Source organism: Hemibagrus wyckioides, linkage group LG11 (genome assembly GCF_019097595.1).
Source record: "Hemibagrus wyckioides isolate EC202008001 linkage group LG11, SWU_Hwy_1.0, whole genome shotgun sequence".
NCBI classification, from domain to species: domain Eukaryota; kingdom Metazoa; phylum Chordata; class Actinopteri; order Siluriformes; family Bagridae; genus Hemibagrus; species Hemibagrus wyckioides.
The window spans coordinates 9,127,344-9,147,283 of NC_080720.1; the positions used below are offsets into that span (position 1 = coordinate 9,127,344).

Below are 19,940 nucleotides of genomic sequence, written 5' to 3' on the forward strand. Positions count from 1 at the left end.
ATATAAAGACTGATATATAAATGCTGATATATAAAGACTGATATATAAATGCTGATATATAAAGACTGATATATAAATGTTGATATATAAAGACTGATATATAAAGACTGATATATAAATGCTGATATATAAAGACTGATATATAAAGACTGATATATAAATGCTGATATATAAAGACTGATATATAAATGCTGATATATAAAGACTGATATATAAAGACTGATATATAAAGACTGATATATAAAGACTGATATATAAATGTTGATATATAAAGACTGATATATAAATGCTGATATATAAAGACTGATATATAAATGCTGATATATAAAGACTGATATATAAAGACTGATATATAAAGACTGATATATAAAGACTGATATATAAAGACTGATATATAAAGACTGATATATAAATGTTGATATATAAAGACTGATATATAAATGCTGATATATAAAGACTGATATATAAATGCTGATATATAAAGACTGATATATAAAGACTGATATATAAATGCTGATATATAAAGACTGATATATAAATGCTGATATATAAAGACTGATATATAAATGCTGATATATAAAGACTGATATATAAATGCTGATATATAAAGACTGATATATAAAGACTGATATATAAATGCTGATATATAAAGACTGATATATAAAGACTGATATATAAATGCTGATATATAAAGACTGATATATAAATGCTGATATATAAAGACTGATATATAAAGACTGATATATAAAGACTGATATATAAAGACTGATATATAAATGCTGATATATAAAGACTGATATATAAATGCTGATATATAAAGACTGATATATAAATGCTGATATATAAAGACTGATATATAAATGCTGATATATAAAGACTGATATATAAAGACTGATATATAAATGCTGATATATAAAGACTGATATATAAAGACTGATATATAAAGACTGATATATAAAGACTGATATATAAATGCTGATATATAAAGACTGATATATAAATGCTGATATATAAAGACTGATATATAAATGCTGATATATAAAGACTGATATATAAAGACTGATATATAAAGACTGATATATAAAGACTGATATATAAATGCTGATATATAAAGACTGATATATAAATGCTGATATATAAAGACTGATATATAAATGCTGATATATAAAGACTGATATATAAATGCTGATATATAAAGACTGATATATAAAGACTGATATATAAAGACTGATATATAAATGCTGATATATAAAGACTGATATATAAATGCTGATATATAAAGACTGATATATAAAGACTGATATATAAATGCTGATATATAAAGACTGATATATAAATGCTGATATATAAAGACTGATATATAAAGACTGATATATAAAGACTGATATATAAATGCTGATATATAAAGACTGATATATAAAGACTGATATATAAATGTTGATATATAAAGACTGATATATAAATGCTGATATATAAAGACTGATATATAAAGACTGATATATAAAGACTGATATATAAATGTTGATATATAAAGACTGATATATAAATGCTGATATATAAAGACTGATATATAAATGCTGATATATAAAGACTGATATATAAATGCTGATATATAAAGACTGATATATAAAGACTGATATATAAATGCTGATATATAAAGACTGATATATAAAGACTGATATATAAAGACTGATATATAAAGACTGATATATAAAGACTGATATATAAATGTTGATATATAAAGACTGATATATAAAGACTGATATATAAAGACTGATATATAAAGACTGATATATAAATGTTGATATATAAAGACTGATATATAAATGCTGATATATAAAGACTGATATATAAATGCTGATATATAAAGACTGATATATAAATGCTGATATATAAAGACTGATATATAAATGCTGATATATAAAGACTGATATATAAAGACTGATATATAAAGACTGATATATAAAGACTGATATATAAATGCTGATATATAAAGACTGATATATAAATGCTGATATATAAAGACTGATATATAAAGACTGATATATAAAGACTGATATATAAATGTTGATATATAAAGACTGATATATAAAGACTGATATATAAATGTTGATATATAAAGACTGATATATAAAGACTGATATATAAATGTTGATATATAAAGACTGATATATAAAGACTGATATATAAATGTTGATATATAAAGACTGATATATAAATGCTGATATATAAAGACTGATATATAAAGACTGATATATAAAGACTGATATATAAATGCTGATATATAAAGACTGATATATAAAGACTGATATATAAAGACTGATATATAAAGACTGATATATAAATGCTGATATATAAAGACTGATATATAAAGACTGATATATAAAGACTGATATATAAAGACTGATATATAAATGCTGATATATAAAGACTGATATATAAAGACTGATATATAAAGACTGATATATAAAGACTGATATATAAATGCTGATATATAAAGACTGATATATAAATGCTGATATATAAAGACTGATATATAAATGCTGATATATAAAGACTGATATATAAATGCTGATATATAAAGACTGATATATAAATGTTGATATATAAAGACTGATATATAAATGTTGATATATAAAGACTGATATATAAATGCTGATATATAAAGACTGATATATAAAGACTGATATATAAATGTTGATATATAAAGACTGATATATAAAGACTGATATATAAAGACTGATATATAAAGACTGATATATAAAGACTGATATATAAATGCTGATATATAAAGACTGATATATAAATGCTGATATATAAAGACTGATATATAAATGCTGATATATAAAGACTGATATATAAAGACTGATATATAAATGTTGATATATAAAGACTGATATATAAAGACTGATATATAAAGACTGATATATAAAGACTGATATATAAAGACTGATATATAAATGTTGATATATAAAGACTGATATATAAAGACTGATATATAAAGACTGATATATAAAGACTGATATATAAAGACTGATATATAAATGCTGATATATAAAGACTGATATATAAAGACTGATATATAAAGACTGATATATAAATGCTGATATATAAAGACTGATATATAAATGCTGATATATAAAGACTGATATATAAAGACTGATATATAAAGACTGATATATAAAGACTGATATATAAATGTTGATATATAAAGACTGATATATAAATGCTGATATATAAAGACTGATATATAAATGCTGATATATAAAGACTGATATATAAATGCTGATATATAAAGACTGATATATAAAGACTGATATATAAAGACTGATATATAAAGACTGATATATAAAGACTGATATATAAATGTTGATATATAAAGACTGATATATAAATGCTGATATATAAAGACTGATATATAAATGCTGATATATAAAGACTGATATATAAAGACTGATATATAAAGACTGATATATAAAGACTGATATATAAATGTTGATATATAAAGACTGATATATAAAGACTGATATATAAAGACTGATATATAAATGTTGATATATAAAGACTGATATATAAAGACTGATATATAAAGACTGATATATAAAGACTGATATATAAATGTTGATATATAAAGACTGATATATAAATGCTGATATATAAAGACTGATATATAAATGCTGATATATAAAGACTGATATATAAATGCTGATATATAAAGACTGATATATAAATGCTGATATATAAAGACTGATATATAAAGACTGATATATAAAGACTGATATATAAATGCTGATATATAAAGACTGATATATAAATGCTGATATATAAAGACTGATATATAAAGACTGATATATAAAGACTGATATATAAATGTTGATATATAAAGACTGATATATAAATGCTGATATATAAAGACTGATATATAAATGCTGATATATAAAGACTGATATATAAAGACTGATATATAAAGACTGATATATAAATGCTGATATATAAAGACTGATATATAAAGACTGATATATAAATGCTGATATATAAAGACTGATATATAAAGACTGATATATAAATGCTGATATATAAAGACTGATATATAAAGACTGATATATAAAGACTGATATACAAATGCTGATATATAAATGCTGATATATAAAGACTGATATATAAAGACTGAAAAGCTGAAAGTAACTTGAGGAATAGTGATAGTGTGTGGGAATTATTTTAACTGAAGTTCAGGTATTACATTTGCTTAACCCTGTTTCTGCCTTTAAAAGGATTATTGTATCGACATTTCTGTCCAAGTTATGTCTTAGAATCACAAAATCAATGAACATGGAATAAATAATAAGATAACAAGTAAAATAAATAAATATACAAATAAACAAACAAACAACAAACAACAAATAGCAAAACAAAAGCCTATAATCAATAGGTATGAGTGTTGTGTGTGTGCGTGTGCATGTGTGTCCATGTGCGTCTGTGTATGTGTGTGTGTGACTCCTTGCTTCCTCTAGGGAAATGCAGTATCTTTTGTCTTCAAGCAAATACTGAAGCTCTTTCTCTCTCTCTCTCTCTCTCTCTCTCTCTCTCCCTCTCTCTCTCCCTCTCTCTCTCCCTCTCTCTCCTTCCTTCCCTCTCTCTCTCTCTCTCTCTCTCTCTGTCTCTCTCTCTCCCTCCCTCTCTCTCCCTTCAGGCTGTAGTCACATCTTCATATGGGGACTACACTTCTTACATGCAGGCTGTCACTCAGTACTACTCTCAGACTCAGATAAGCCAGGCTGCTGCACCCGGGTACCAGCAGAGAGACCTCAGCAAGGTACACACACACTACACTGTATCCCACTAGAGCCTAGAGTAAATGTTCCTCATGCTAGAAATAAAATTTGTTCAGATACATGAATGATGAGAGAAGGTCAGTCTGCATTCTGTGGATAAAAGCTTTAATGAATCCTGTTCCACGCATCCAGCGATCTTCCATCAGCTCTCAATAAATTACTCAGACTGTGTTATTGAGTTCTTGCAGTTCTGTACAGATGTTTATCTGTCTGTCTGTCTGTCTGTCTGTCTGTCTATCTATCTATCTATCTATCTATCTATCTATCTATCTATCTATCTATCTATCTATCTATCTATCTATCTATCTATCTACACTATATTGCCAAAAGTATTCGCTCACCCATCCAAATAATCAGAATCAGGTGTTCCAATCACTTCCATGGCCACAGGTGTATAAAATCAAGCACCTAGGCATGCAGACTGTTTTTACAAACATTTGTGAAAGAATGGGTCGCTCTCAGGAGCTCAGTGAATTCCAGCGTGGAACTGTGATAGGATGCCACCTGTGCAACAAATCCAGTCGTGAAATTTCCTCGCTCCTAAATATTCCACAGTCAACTGTCAGCTGTATTATAAGAACGTGGAAGTGTTTGGGAACGACAGCAACTCAGCCACGAAGTAGTAGGCCACGTAAACTGACGGAGCGGGGTCAGCGGATGCTGAGGCGCATAGTGTGAAGAGGTCGCCAACTTTCTGCAGAGTCAATCACTACAGACCTCCAAACTTCATGTGGCCTTCAGATTAGCTCAAGAACAGTGCGCAGAGAGCTTCATGGAATGGGTTTCCATGGCCAAGCAGCTGCATCCAAGCCATACATCACCAAGTGCAATGCAAAGCGTCAGATGTAGTGGTGTAAAGCACGCCGCCACTGGACTCTAGAGCAGTGGAGACGCGTTCTCTGGAGTGACGAATCGCGCTTCTCCATCTGGCAATCTGATGGACGAGTCTGGGTTTGGCGGTTGCCAGGAGAACGGTACTTGTCTGACTGCATTGTGCCAAGTGTAAAGTTTGGTGGAGGGGGGATTATGGTGTGGGGTTGTTTTTCAGGAGCTGGACTTGGCCCCTTAGTTCCAGTGAAAGGAACTCTGAATGCTTCAGCATACCAAGACATTTTGGACAATTCCATGCTCCCAACTTTGTGGGAACAGTTTGGAGCTGGCCCCTTCCTCTTCCAACATGACTGTGCACCAGTGCACAAAGCAAGGATGACAGAGTCTGGTGTGGATGAACTTGATTGGCCTGCACAGAGTCCTGACCTCAACCTGATAGAACACCTTTGGGATGAATTAGAGCGGAGACTGAGAGCCAGGCCTTCTCGTCCAACATCAGTGTGTGACCTCACAAATGCACTTCTGGAAGAATGGTCAAAAATTCCCATAAACACACTCCTAAACCTTGTGGACAGCCTTCCCAGAAGAGTTGAAGCTGTTATAGCTGCAAAGGGTGGACCGACGTCATATTGAACCCTATGGATTAGGAATGGGATGTCACTTAAGTTCATATGCGAGTCAAGGCAGGTGAGCGAATACTTTTGGCAATATAGTGTATCTATCTATCTTTCTATGTACTGTATATGTATGTATGTATGTATATATATCTAGCAGGTACACATTTAGCTGCAATAGTTTGAATTGCATTCATTAAATAAATAAATAAATAAATAAATAAATAAATAAATAAATAAATAAATAAATATGTACTGCCCATGTCCATAACGAAGGGCTCTCACCTTTAAAGGCATTTTTAGATAATTTTTTTTTTGAGAATGATTTGAATGGTACCAGTGACCGATGCTGGGATGTCAAGGAGCTGAGGGAAAACCACTGAGGTAGAAATTAAAGATGCAGTTCCATGTCATATTTCTGTTTAAGATATTTCAGATGACGCATTCTACAATCAACTGGGCATTGCACTGGGAAAATAGTTTTTTTTACATTTTATTGTGGTTTTAGTGGCATGTCGTCACTTAGAATTCACTATGAAATGAAGTGTAGAGTTCAGTACAAGAGTGTTATTTCCACACTGTTGCACTCTTCTAAAGGAATTCCTCTAACAATTCATCATGGAATTCCTCCCTGTCACCCATCTATATTCCCAGAACACAATGCTCATCTGTCTGTCTCTCTCTCTCGCTCTCTCTCTCTCTCTCTCTCACACGTCTCTCTGCCCTCTCACTCACTTTCATTCATATGTCTCTCTCTCTCACACGTCTCTCTGCCCTCTCCCTCACTTTCATTCATATGTCTCTCTCTCTCACACGTCTCTCTGCCCTCTCCCTCACTTTCATTCATATGTCTCTCTCTCTCACACATCTCTCTGCCCTCTCCCTCACTTTCATTCATATGTCTCTCTCTCTCACATGTCTCTCTGCCCTCTCCCTCACTTTCATTCATATGTCTCTCTCTCTCACACGTCTCTCTGCCCTCTCCCTCACTTTCATTCATATGTCTCTCTCTCTCACACGTCTCTCTGCCCTCTCCCTCACTTTCATTCATATGTCTCTCTCTCTCACACGTCTCTCTGCCCTCTCCCTCACTTTCATTCATATGTCTCTCTCTCTCACATGTCTCTCTGCCCTCTCCCTCACTCTCATTCATGTCTCTCTCTCACTTTCTGTCTATCTGATTCTCTCTCTTTTCTCTCTCTCTCTCTCTAACACGTCTCTCTGCCCCCCACTTTCATTCATATGTCTCTCTCTCATATCCTCTCTATCTGTTTCTCTCGCTCTTTTCTCTCTGCCTCTCTCTGTCTCTCTCTCTCTCTCTCTCTCTCTCTCTCTCTGCCGCCTCACTTTCTCTCATCTCTCTCTCTCTCTCTCTCTCTCTCTCTCTCTCTCTTTCTCTTTCTTTCAGGAGCTGGAGGTTGTGAAGCCACCCATGGTTTCTCCTCTGTCCCTGAATGGCGCTGCCCCGCCCATCCTGCCCGCCTACAGTGCCCTGCCAATCATGCCTGGCTTCATCACCCCTACACACGCTCACACACACACACCGAGTGTTGTCACACACACACAGAGTGCACACAGCGTAACAGACTGGAGCCAGTATTACTATGTAAGTGTGCGCATGCGTGTGCCGGCCCACACACTCACGCCCCACACGTCTGTAGGGTTAATGCTCAGGGTTGTAGAGTCAGCAGTGCAGTTAGACAGTAGAGACAGAGACACTGTGAAGACACCGTGTGGAGGAAAGAAAGCTAGCTGACTAGCTGCTCTCAAATAGCGTCCTGAAGATCTATATATCTATTAGTGCAGAATTTTCACTGTGTGTATGTGTGTGTGTGTGTGTGTTTGTTTGTGTGTGTGTGTGTGTGTGTGTTTGTCTCATCCTTGGGGTTTTGCATAAAAGCAGCTCAGCATGAGTTTGGCACTAGCTAGTGTGGAGAGTGTTTATCAGATGGAGTGAGAGGAGAAGAGAGGAGAGAAAGATTTGCATTTCTGTGTGTGGTTCTACAGATGTAAACACTACATCTATCTCTCTCTATCACTCCCTCTATCTCTCTCCATCACTCCCTCTATCTCTCTCCATCACTTCCTCTATCTTTCTCTATCTCTCTCCATCACTCCCTCTATCTCTCCATCACTCTCTCTATCACTCCCCATCACTCCCTCTATCTCTCCATCACTCTCTCTATCACTCCCCATCACTCCCTCTATCTCTCCATCACTCTCTCTATCACTCCCCATCACTCCCTCTATCTCTCCATCACTCTCTCTATCACTCCCCATCACTCCCTCTATCTCTCCATCACTCTCTCTATCACTCCCCATTTCTCTCTCTCTCTCTCTCTCTCTCTCTCTCGCTTCATTGCTTCCTCTATCACTCTCCATCATCTCTTTCTATCTCTCCCCATCTCTCACTCTGGCTCTGTTTCTTATTCTTTTTTCTGTCCATCACTTCCTCTATCTCTCTCCATCTCTCCCTGTATCTCTCACCCTCTCTCACTCTGTGTGTCTGAGTATCTCTCACACATTAATGAGGTTTTTGATGCAGCTGTCAGAGTTAGAATAAAACAGCTGGAAATAGGGAAGTTTACAGTAAAGAGTTTTATGTATTAAGACATGATGCAGGTTTCAGGCTGCAAACAAACATATGATTCATTACAGATGTTCATGCATGCAGTTAAATCTTATACACTTACAGAGATGATGTAGAAAATGTAACCAGGTGTGTGGGTGTGGCTGTGTAAGTGTGGGTGTGGCTGTGTAAGTGTGGGTGTGTTGGGTGGGTGGGTTGTTGTGATACATGAAAAGAATATTAACTTTAATATTTCAGTTCAAAGTGTGCTTTATTGGTATGGAAGTTTTAATATAAAAAACAAACAATAATAACTCTCTCTCTCTCTCTCTCTCGGTCTCTCTGTCTCTCTTTGACTTTCTCTCCCTCTCTGTCTGTCTGTCTGTCTCTCTCTGTCCCTCTCTCTCTCTCTCTCTCTCTCTCTTTAACACACAGACTCGGGGACAAAAGCGAGAATATCCAACTCTGGCAGTACAGGAAGTGACATCAGAGGGGCCTTACGTAGGCCAGCACTCACAGGGACTGGGTGGCCAGTACGCTGACTATTTCAAAAAGAAAAGGATTTAGAACAAACACACACACACCACACACACACACACACACACACACCACACACACACACCACACACAGATTACACAGTGTTTTTGTAGTGCATTGTTGTTGTCCAGTCAAAGCCTTAACTCTGCACTCTGTGTGTAAGAGTGCTGACGTTTAACGTGCGTGAGCATTAATGGTCTGGATGTTCTCAGGCCTGTTTTAATCTGGGCTGCAGACCAGGCGCCTTTTTTTGTAACACACACACACACGCAACACAAAACACACACCCTGGCCGCTGTGCTTTAATAATAGTGTAATAATAGTGAACTGCTCTGATTTGCTCTTGTCCCCCAGGTTAGGGACATCACTACTCGTCTCCTGGGAGAGAAAGACTGTGTGTGTGTGTGTGTGTGTGTGTGTGTTGAGCGTGTGAGTGGTTAAGGGCTGAAAAAGACAGAGCTGTCCTCAGAGAATTCCCCTTTCTAAATGGAAGTTCCATCAAACAGTTCGACATGTTTGGAACAGATGTACACATGTAATTTATTGTAAATATTTCTCTCTGTTCTGGTAAACAAAAGGGCCAAAAATTCACAAACACACGGCTCTACTTGGGTCAAAGACGAAATGCGTGGGCTGTTCAGTTTTCTAGAATACCAGAAATAGGTATCAATAACAACCGTGTCCACTCTTACAGTTATGTGCAAAAGTTTGGGCACACCCTCACCAAATTAATATTGTCCTCTGCAGCAAACTAAACTAAAAAAATCTGCAAATCTAAATGCACAGTTAATTTACACCGGCCAAACATTATGACCACCTGCCTAATATTATGTTGGTCCTCCTTTTGCTGCCAAAACAGCCCTGACCCGTCCTGCACTGTGTATTCTGACACCTTTCTATCAGAACCAGCATTAACTTCTTCAGCAATCTGAGCAACAGTAACTCGTCTGTTGGATCGGATCACACGGGCCAGCCTTCTCTCCCCACGTGCATCAGTGAGCCTTGGCCGCCCATGACCCTGTCACCGGTTCACCACTGTTCCTTCCTTGGACCACTTTTGATAGATACTGACCACTGCAGACCGGGAACACCCCACAAGAGCTGCAGTTTTGGAGATGCTCTGATCCAGTCGTCTAGCCATCACAATTAAGCCCTGCGTCAAACTCGCTCAAATCCTTAAGCTTGCCCATTTTTCCTGCTTCTAACACATCAACTTTGAGGACAAAATGTTGACTTGCTGCCTAATATATCTCACCCACTAACAGGTGCCATGATGAGGAGATCATCAGTCTTATTCACCTCACCTGTCATAATGTTATGGCTGATCGGTATATATATGTTGATTTTAAAATATACATAAAAAATAATAATAATAATAGTTGCATGTGTAAAGGTTTAGAGACTCTACTGTGTCAGTACATGTAGACACTTTTCATAGCCGGCTAGAAGTTTTTCATGTATTAGGAACTTTCTTGTAAAGCTCTTCTACTTCTGAGATATTCTTGGGCCGTGATGCTTGCGCAGCATGTTGAAGATCTGCCCACAGAATTTCAGCATCTGAGCGAGGTAGAGGTGAGGTTCATTCCAAAAGCTTCAGCTAACTTTCTTTAGGTACTTTGTGATGGATTTTGAGGTAAATCTTGGACCATTGTTCTGTTTATTTCCAGAATCTGCTGATATTTACTAGACTTCATTCCTCCATCTACCCTTCATTCTTCCTAAGCACAGTAGATCCACTCCAGACTTTAACAGCTAACAACCTCATCTTTTCATCACATGCAATTCATTTTATTGTGATTGTAGGCAAAGACTTTTCGAAACTTTCTGACTTACCTGGATGTTATTTTGCATGCTTCACATACGTCACAGGCGAGGTTGCTGATGACTCTTCCATGCAGATCATGTTTGTGTAAGTAACGCTGCAGAGTAGAATGATATACACCACCACTCCCGTGTCTGCTCAGCCTTTCTATACGTCCTTAATGTCATTTAGTGCCTTTCTTCCCAGCATATGGGTAAACCCTATCAAAAACCCTGTCTTCTTCTAACAGATCTCACCTTGACTTCCCCTTAACTGCCATTGCTTATGGAAATCCCAGACAGTGGGAATTTGAGCTGGATCTTTTTATATACAGGCTTCATTAGGGTTCATTTTCAGTTTATGAGTCAGCTGTTTAGAGCCCGTGGTTGTTTAGTTCCAGCGAACGGTTTGAAGAGTGTGAAGAGAATTTATAATACACACTGGAACTGTGTTCTTAATAAAGATTCACGAGTCTGTGAGCCATTTAATTCTGAAAGTCAGAATTGTTTTGGAAAAAGCCGTGTTTAATTCTTTACACTGCACTTCACCTAAATATCTGATTTGGTCATGGACACCCAAACTTTTTCATACAGCTGTATTCTCATGTTTAATAAATGTGTTTTTTTTAAAAATGGTGTATATTAGGAGGAAGAAGAATGCAAAATTGTTATTCAGTCTTGTGGAAAAGTCCAAAAAACAAATATAAAAAAGCCATAAGTCCAAATTGATCGCTTTTCGTCTTTGATCCAATCACCTGGACTAGTGCTTGCTTACAAAAGTGTGTGTGTGTGTGTGTGTGTGTGTGTGTGTGTGTCACTGTACATATTGCTGTAAATGTAGGGAAAATCAGCCATTTTACTAAGGAGCCTTAATATAGGCCGAGCTCATGTTTGAGCAGAAAACTAAAACACACAGCCTCCACACGGGCCGTGACCCAGGGTAAAGGCAATAAAGTGTAAGATCTGTCTGTTACGGCATGTGCGTGTGTGTCAGTGTGTGTGTGTGTGTGTACATATGTACACTCTGCTCTCTGCAGCCTCCAGTTCCATGTCCAGGGTGGACGTTTGTTTTCCCCACTGAGACATACATTTTTACCTGCCATTCTTTTATACAGCAATAGTAATATTGCTCATAGTACAAGTTGTAATAATGATGTGATGCTGCTGGGGACGTGTGTGTGTGTGTGTGATGGGTATTAGTTAAATAGCTTTGATATAGTGTACTTGCTTTCGTGCTGATACCTTAATGCTGTGTAGAAGGGGGTGTGTGTGTGTGTGTGTATGATATTACTGTATCATAGGAGTGTAATAATAACACTGATTGGGGATAAGTGCTTCTCTTTACTGCTCCTTCATTGGGAGAATTGTTTTTGTAAATGATATTTAACCACATATGAACGTCTCAAAGCCATAGTGCTTATGTATGTGTGTGTGTGTGTGTGTGCGTGTAGATTGTCTGCTAAAGGCAATGCTCAGAGATGGTTCATCTTTGTTGTTGCACAGCAGTGAGTGTACAGGCTTCTCCTGCTTTAGGCAGCCTTTTAGGATAAGGCTGTGTATGTTTTATTTATACTCAGTGATTGTATTGACTAGTCCAGTGTCCTCACCCACTCTGGAAGCCATTCTCGTGTGTGTGTGTGTGTGAGTGAACGAGAGAGACAGGGAGAGAGAGAGAGAGAGATTGTGCATACGGTATCCAAACCTGCTGAGATGTCGGTCTCGGACAGCTCAGAGAGTTGTGGAACAGTTGTTAAGAAGAAGAATTTTATATACGATTATTTTCCCCCTCTCCGTGTCACATATAACCACATTCACACTCCTTTCCTTAAGGTTTCCTTTAACTGATTAATTAACATCAACAAACCGTAACATACAAAACATCTTTAATGATGTGCTTGATTCAATGTCAGTGAAACCCATGTACAGTGGCTAATGTTTGTTCAGTCTGTGACTAATAAATCTACATAAATAAATAAAAAAAACAGTCACAGAAGGTTCTGCAACTAGATGTTGCTGAACTCTAGCCTCCAGGGGTGTAAATATTGGTGCTTGATTTAGCCTCAGTTCTGTGTCATGTGTTCATTTTACTTATCGTGTTTAAATGGAACTAATACAATGGTCAGTGTTACTGACGGTGACGGTGGGTTCTCGCAAAAGTTCAGGGTTTGTTCGTGTTGAATAACGTGTTCGGAGGAACCTTCATGTAAAGTGTAATCATCAGACTGAGATCCGCTTTTAAGCATTACTCGGTCCAGAGAAACGTACTTGAATGGTTTGGAGGAAGAGAAGAATCTCCGACGGCGATTTTTCCCTCAGCGCTATAATGAGAATTTATGCCGCGGTTTTGCTGCTGAATTCTCAACTCTGATTGGTCAGAAGGAGAAGATGTGGTCGTAGTGCAAGTCACAGGTTTATAGTTCATGCACTCGGGCGCCCATCATTTCTGCAAGGGCCGTGACGCGACGAGAAACGGATTGGAAAACGTGGCGTCGTTTTACAAAGCGAGATGTAATTGTTGCTACGGTGACGCTTTCTGTATTTCTTTTAACATTAATATTTGACGCTCAGTGTGCTTCAGGAGAAACTTCTCTATGACAAAGGCTCTGCTTTCTTCATAACATGATAAGCTTCTTCTTCTTTCGTCTTATCTCTTAAAGAGCGGGAGAGAGAGGCTGGCGACTGTTCACAACTTCTTTAACGCAAGCGCTTCGTGGACGCTCGAATGAATTGTAAAACGATTAAAAAAAAAGCAGGATGTATTATCCATTGATGCGTAGAAACTCATTGCTGCGAGGCAGAAAAACGTCAGGACGTCATGCTCTCATTAGGAAAATAAGCATCGCAGCAATCAATTTGATTATCTTCCTAATAACAGCATGCCCTGACGTGCTCTCGGACTTATCTAGCCGCTTGTCCGTTGTATATTTTCAGTGTTCAGCTGGCTCTCCTGTGCTTAATGTGTTCCACAGTCTCTCTGACCGCTTCGTCTCCAACCCGAGCGCTGCTGATCCCACCTCGGCAGGGACTATAAAAGCACACTTACCTCGTCACACAACTTACTTACCGGTCACTCTGCCGTTCTCGAACACTTCATCTGCTGTCAGCACAAGAGTGTGAAGGTTTTACATTCTGCCCCTGAGTGCTAGAAGTCTAGTTTAAAAGTCTGTTGATTTGTAGATGAGGGGATTTCTGCTGTGCCTGTTCATGTTGAATGTAAAGTTTATCTCTTTGTATTTCTTATCATTTTTGGAGAAATCATATTTAATTCAGTAGAAATGTGTAAAAAAAAAAAAAAGTCTACACTTGGTATGCTTGTGTGTCTGAACCTTAAACGCAGTCTCTGTGTGTGTGTGTGTGTGTGTGTGTGTGTGTGTGGGTGTGTGCTGGCTTTGCAATACTAAAGTTACTTCTTGACCTTCATGCTACACCATCACCTGTCCAAGTGCAGGAGGAACACTACGGCTTGTTGTTGCTCTGTAGACATCCTGCGACGTTTGTTTATTTTTCACCTTTATACATTTGTTTTCTCAACCGGAAATTCAGATTTTGCAATATTTTCTATCTAAAGTATATTGATATTGCGTTCTGTGAATAAGCTATTTTTAGGTACGGTGGAATTCAAGCATGTCTTTACTCCTCTGTACTCTAGTACAAAGCTTTTTTTCCCCCTTCCCTTTTCAGTAGGTCTGAGCTTTGTGTGTTTATATGTTTTAAATAGTAGTAAAGAAAAAGAAGTTCTTGTATTTATTTGTCTATTTATGTACATTTTTCTTTATTGGATACTATTTGTCTTACTCTGGAGAAAAATAGTTTGTTTCTTTCTTTTTTTTCTTTTTTTGAGCAGAAAGAACTGTTTTACATTCCGCAATAAAGAGAAGGAGCTGTGCTGCCTGTCTGTCTGTCTGTCTGTCTGTCTGTCTGTCTGTCTCCTGCTGGGTTTCTCTCCCACACTACGCCATCTTGTTTCCATTCACTTCAGTCTTCCACTGTTTCCTTACAGAGCGTCAGCGTTAGCAATGGAATGACAGACTGAATATTTACACAAAAAGATCCATAGTAACAGCAGAAAAGAAAAATTAAAACGTTTACCCACAAGATGATAATGAAAATAGTTCAGTTACATTGAGGATAATATGACAGTCCATGTTTTTAACAATGCATACCGGCCCCAATATATTTTGCTTTTAATTTCTGTAGATACAAATTATAAAATGTTCAGGCTCAGCCATTTCCATACTTAAAATTTCCATCCTTTTTTTTTTTTTTTTTTTTTTTTTTTAAGTTTATGTAAGATTTGAATACATGTCACTAGATATAAGGGAATATGTTTGACTTTCTGTAATCTCTACTGTCCTCTAGTGCCTATTGTAGGCATTTAATGTCACTCACAATGCATGGCAAAAAAAATACTGCCTTCCACATTCCAAGATAAATGTCCTTTTTCAGTCTTTCGTCATTATTGGCTGCAGATAAGATAAGAAATAAAATAATATGAAAACGCAGGACCAAGTGCTGTTCCAGAATGTTCTCCCGACTCCTCCTGTCCCAGGGCAGAAGCGTCGTCCTCTTCGCCGCAAAAAAATCCAGCTGCACAAGCAAACCTGCCTCGTGATTGATACATGTGGCAAAACTCCTCTCTCACTTCCTGTAGCTTTTCTTTCCCCTCACTGTTCATGTGACAAGTGGTGACACACTTTAGCAAACAACATCCTGCATTGCACGAATGACCGATTAACATGAACATGAAAAAGCACACTGAGAATATAAAATGGCATTTAAACCCAAAGAGAAAACTCGGCGCAGTCGCTGACGGTTAAACACAAAAGATGGCGTGAAGGTCTATACTTGCAAACTCGTAGCGAGTGATGTAGGTGCTGCTTCGTGCCCTGTGGTTGACTGATGATGTCACTTTGCTTCATGGCTGTACTCTGTGGTAATACTGTGACACAGGATGTGAGTAAAACAATATAAACATGTGAAAGCTCTTTCTGGAAACAAAAATCAGCAGGAAATGTTCTCCTGAAGTCTTCTTTGCGTAAAAGGTTCACTGTGGCGACCCCACGCACTGTCTCTGGTCAGGCAGACGGAGTGTGTAACGCAGCAGATTAACGTTGTTACATGCCGTCGCCGAGTATTTGCTGAAAATCAGCGATGAGGCCCTTGAAGTCGATCCTTTTGTCTGGTGTGCTCTCCCAGCATCTCCTCATTAAGGCGTACACCTGGCACAAGAGACGTTACAGTTAGGGCGATAAAACCTGAATAAAATGATATTTAATCAACAGGATGTGTAAAAAGTCAGAGTGTAAGACTACATATACTCCATTTTGTATTAATTATTCACAACAAATGTTCACCTCTGTGCTCTAAGCATATATTTTCTCAGCCAGCTATATAATGTTTTGGGGGATTTTGCTGAACACATTCCTATCACTTCCTGACTTTTCAGACGCTGTGTCTGAAATGAAACAAAAACTGGAAAGACTGCACTCTTAATGCACTGAGGAGAGTTTTACTGAAGGCCAATTCACACTGAACTTAATGTCTCAAAGGAGTTAGATATTTGCATATTAACTTTTCTTCTTCTTTCCCCCTTATATCTCAGCTGCATGATGCACTGTTAATCATACAGAGCTCTTGGGCTGAGACACCTGACCATGTAAGCAAATAGCTCAAATCACAAGATTAAAAAACCCTGCAGAAAATGAGAGCATCACATCACTGCACTAGCCTGTAACGAGCAGTCTCGGTGGATTCGCTGTTAAAAAAAAATCTCATTTTGTACTTCATGAAAATATATAATTTATGTGAAATGTCCACAAAAAAAAACAAGAGCATGACTCGTTTTTAATAATAACTTACTGTGTGTCGTTGAATGAAAATTAAATACCAAATAATAATCTCTTTGCTTCTCTGCCTTTTGGCTACGTTCACTTGTATATTTTCTAGTCTGGTCTTTCAGTTCATGTCGTGTTTTTTTAGTCTGGCCTTGAGAAAAGGAAAGGTTTGGTTTGGTTGGGTAGGATTTAGATTGGTTTTTGGAGCAGTGGTCACTCAAGTGGTCATGGCTCTGGGTTATTGATCGGAAAATCAAGGTTCAAGCCCCAGCACTGCCAAGCTCCACTGTTGGGCAATTGAGCAAGGCCCTTAACCCTCACTGCTCCAGGGGCGTTGCATCAGAGCTGCCCTGACCCCAGTTTCCTCAGCTGGGATATGTGAAGAAAAGGATTCCACTGTGCTGTAATGTATGTGTGGTGATAATAAAAGCTTCCTCCTTAAAATAAATATGATTCATTTATAGTGTTACTAAACTAAAAACAGACAAAAGCACATTAAATAGTATATTTCAAATTCTTAACTAATTTAAAAATGGTAAGCTACAGTATGACCGGCACACACACTGCCAGCTGACTGGCTTCAATTTCAATGTATTTGTATAGTGCTTTTAACAGTGGACATTGTCTCAAAGCGGAAAGGCAACACAGACACTACAGTGGACACTACAAAGGCTTGAGACAACACAGACACTACAGTGGACACTACAAAGGCTTGAGACAACACAGACACTACAGTGGACACTACAAAGGCTTGAGACAACAGAGACACTACAGTGGACACAACATGTTACTTCAATTTTAACATTTCATTTTCCACTGATATCAGCTGATCTGTGTGTGGTAAATGTTTACCTTGTCTGAGCAACCGTCTGGCTTAGGCAATCTCTTCCCCTCCTCCAGAACCTTGACCAATCTGGTGACGGTCATTTGGCCATGGGTTGGTCCAATCATTTTAAGGAAGACCTGGTGGGGACAGAACAGATTTTTTTCAATTATTAAAATGTTTTATATATTCAATAAGCAATTATTTTCAGTAACACAATATTCTCCATGCTTTCTATAGAAGGGGATTGTGTGGAGACCAGCATGAACACTTTGGGCTAGACATCTGCCACCATGGGCACAGACTGGCACCATCTGGCAGAGAGCGAGTGAGCCTCCGCTCGGCCTTCGCTGAACAAAAGGCACTTTCATTAGCAGCGGACAGCAGATCAGTGTTTCACTCAGTAAAGGGCCAAGTTCAACCAAATCTCTATATAACTCTCACACCTTCAATTCGATCAAAGCTTCCCTGAGACCTTCTGAACTGCCCACTGAGCAGAGAAATAACAGCTTGGGTCTTTGGGTGATTATTTCTTTACAGACACAGGAAATGTGGCTTGATTAGCAGCCTTAAAGTTCTAGTGACAGCACAGTTTTATCTTAGATGATAGCAATTTGGAAATGATTATTGTTTATTATTTATTAAAAGAACCACACAATACCTTTAATTTTTTATTACAGTTACATTTAATGTTGTGGATCAACTCTGTTATCACTTGTGCTATAAAATCTATAAACAGCTGATCTCTTAATTTAGTAAATAAGTAAATACCTTCTGAATTAAAGAGCACTGTGATATAAAGTTGTATATAACTGTTGTAGAGATTTCCAAGTCCTGTTTTCATTGTGATTGAGCAAACCTACAAAGCAATCTACCTTAAAATATCACTTGTTGCAAAACATCTGCAAAAACAGATGTGTAGTTATGGGCTGTTTGAAGGCTGGTTGTTGCATTCTTCATGGAGTGTTGAGAACAGTACTTCCAAATATTTTTCATTAACACGATAACAATGTGCCTGGTCACAACAATGCCATTATGGCTCCAATACTCATATTTCTGAGTCACGTGTCTTTTAGGTCATCAAATCATTTGGACTTCACTCTTCACCCCTAATGGGCTAGTGGGCTGTGAATCAATCAAACTGGGGTCATCAAAGTTAACAGACTGCTTACCGACATGGGGCTGCACGAGGCATCGCAGTAGGTCAGGAGCTCGTACATGGTCACTCCAAATGACCAGACATCTGACGCTCTGTAAAACTTACAGTGAATCAGGCATTCTGGAGCGTACCTACACCATGCAGAGAGAGACATACTGTCACACACATGATCACTGCTAATACGCCATGACAGACAGCTCCAACAGCATGAGCCATATGGTCACATATCTAATCAATAAGAAGGCTAAACACTCTGTACACACAGGGAACCTGCAAACCGAAAAGGCTTTCATAATCTGTCAAAGGTTCACAGACTGGGTACACAAGGGATGTTCTATTTAAATAAAGTTAATTTCATATCTATCTATCTATCTATCTATCTATCTATCTATCTATCTATCTATCTATCTATCTATCTATCTATCTATCTACACATTTTTAAGATATTCTGTAGTTTTAATGAGTGTGTCTCAGCAAGCACAGTGACTGTTTAATTATTAAAATTATGAATAAGTAATAAATTTGGATAGGTCCTGCACTTTCATAATTGCTATTATAGCATCCCTGAGGGTGTAAATTAAACTAAATTAATATAATCAATATAATAATATTATAACGATAATAAATGAATACAATTACAGTTCAGCTAACCTGTTCATTTAAATGCCCATGAAATTATTAAACCTAAGAGGCCTACACCTTTTTCCTGTATCCTGTGTAAGAAATGCAGGTATCTTTGAATGAAAAAACATACTGTGAATGCTGCTTTGCCCACTCTAGCTTGCTTACAGCTGTCACAGGAAGCCATGAGTCTTGATTTGCAAGGTATTTTTTTCTTTGATTTAAGGAAATTGTCCAAAATAGAGCTTAACAAAATCCATAGCTAAGTGGCATAGTGGAATTGCTGTTTAATCCTATTAAATTATATAGTGATTGCACC

General features: G+C 37.2%; 2 protein-coding genes across 5 annotated transcripts in view; one reads left to right on the forward strand and one right to left on the reverse strand.

Moving 5' to 3' along the window:
* Positions 1–19,132, forward strand: part of raver2 (ribonucleoprotein, PTB-binding 2) — a 105,538-nt gene extending 86,406 nt beyond the window's left edge. For 2 of the 3 annotated variants that reach the window (XM_058404146.1, XM_058404147.1), the window contains exons 13-15: positions 4,691–4,813; positions 7,686–7,883; positions 9,282–19,132. In XM_058404146.1, the coding sequence (XP_058260129.1) occupies positions 4,691–4,813; positions 7,686–7,883; positions 9,282–9,413 (453 nt within the window). In that variant the 3' untranslated portion in view covers positions 9,414–19,132. The remainder of the gene's footprint in view (positions 1–4,690; positions 4,814–7,685; positions 7,884–9,281) is intronic. The other variant, XM_058404148.1, reaches the window with a different exon arrangement.
* jak1 (Janus kinase 1) overlaps positions 15,256–19,940 on the reverse strand; it is a 39,131-nt gene continuing 34,446 nt past the window's right edge. For both annotated transcript variants that reach the window (XM_058404145.1, XM_058404144.1), the window contains exons 22-24: positions 19,014–19,131; positions 17,871–17,981; positions 15,256–16,403 (exon numbers count right to left, since the gene is read on the reverse strand). In XM_058404145.1, the coding sequence (XP_058260128.1) occupies positions 16,299–16,403; positions 17,871–17,981; positions 19,014–19,131 (334 nt within the window). In that variant the 3' untranslated portion in view covers positions 15,256–16,298. The remainder of the gene's footprint in view (positions 16,404–17,870; positions 17,982–19,013; positions 19,132–19,940) is intronic.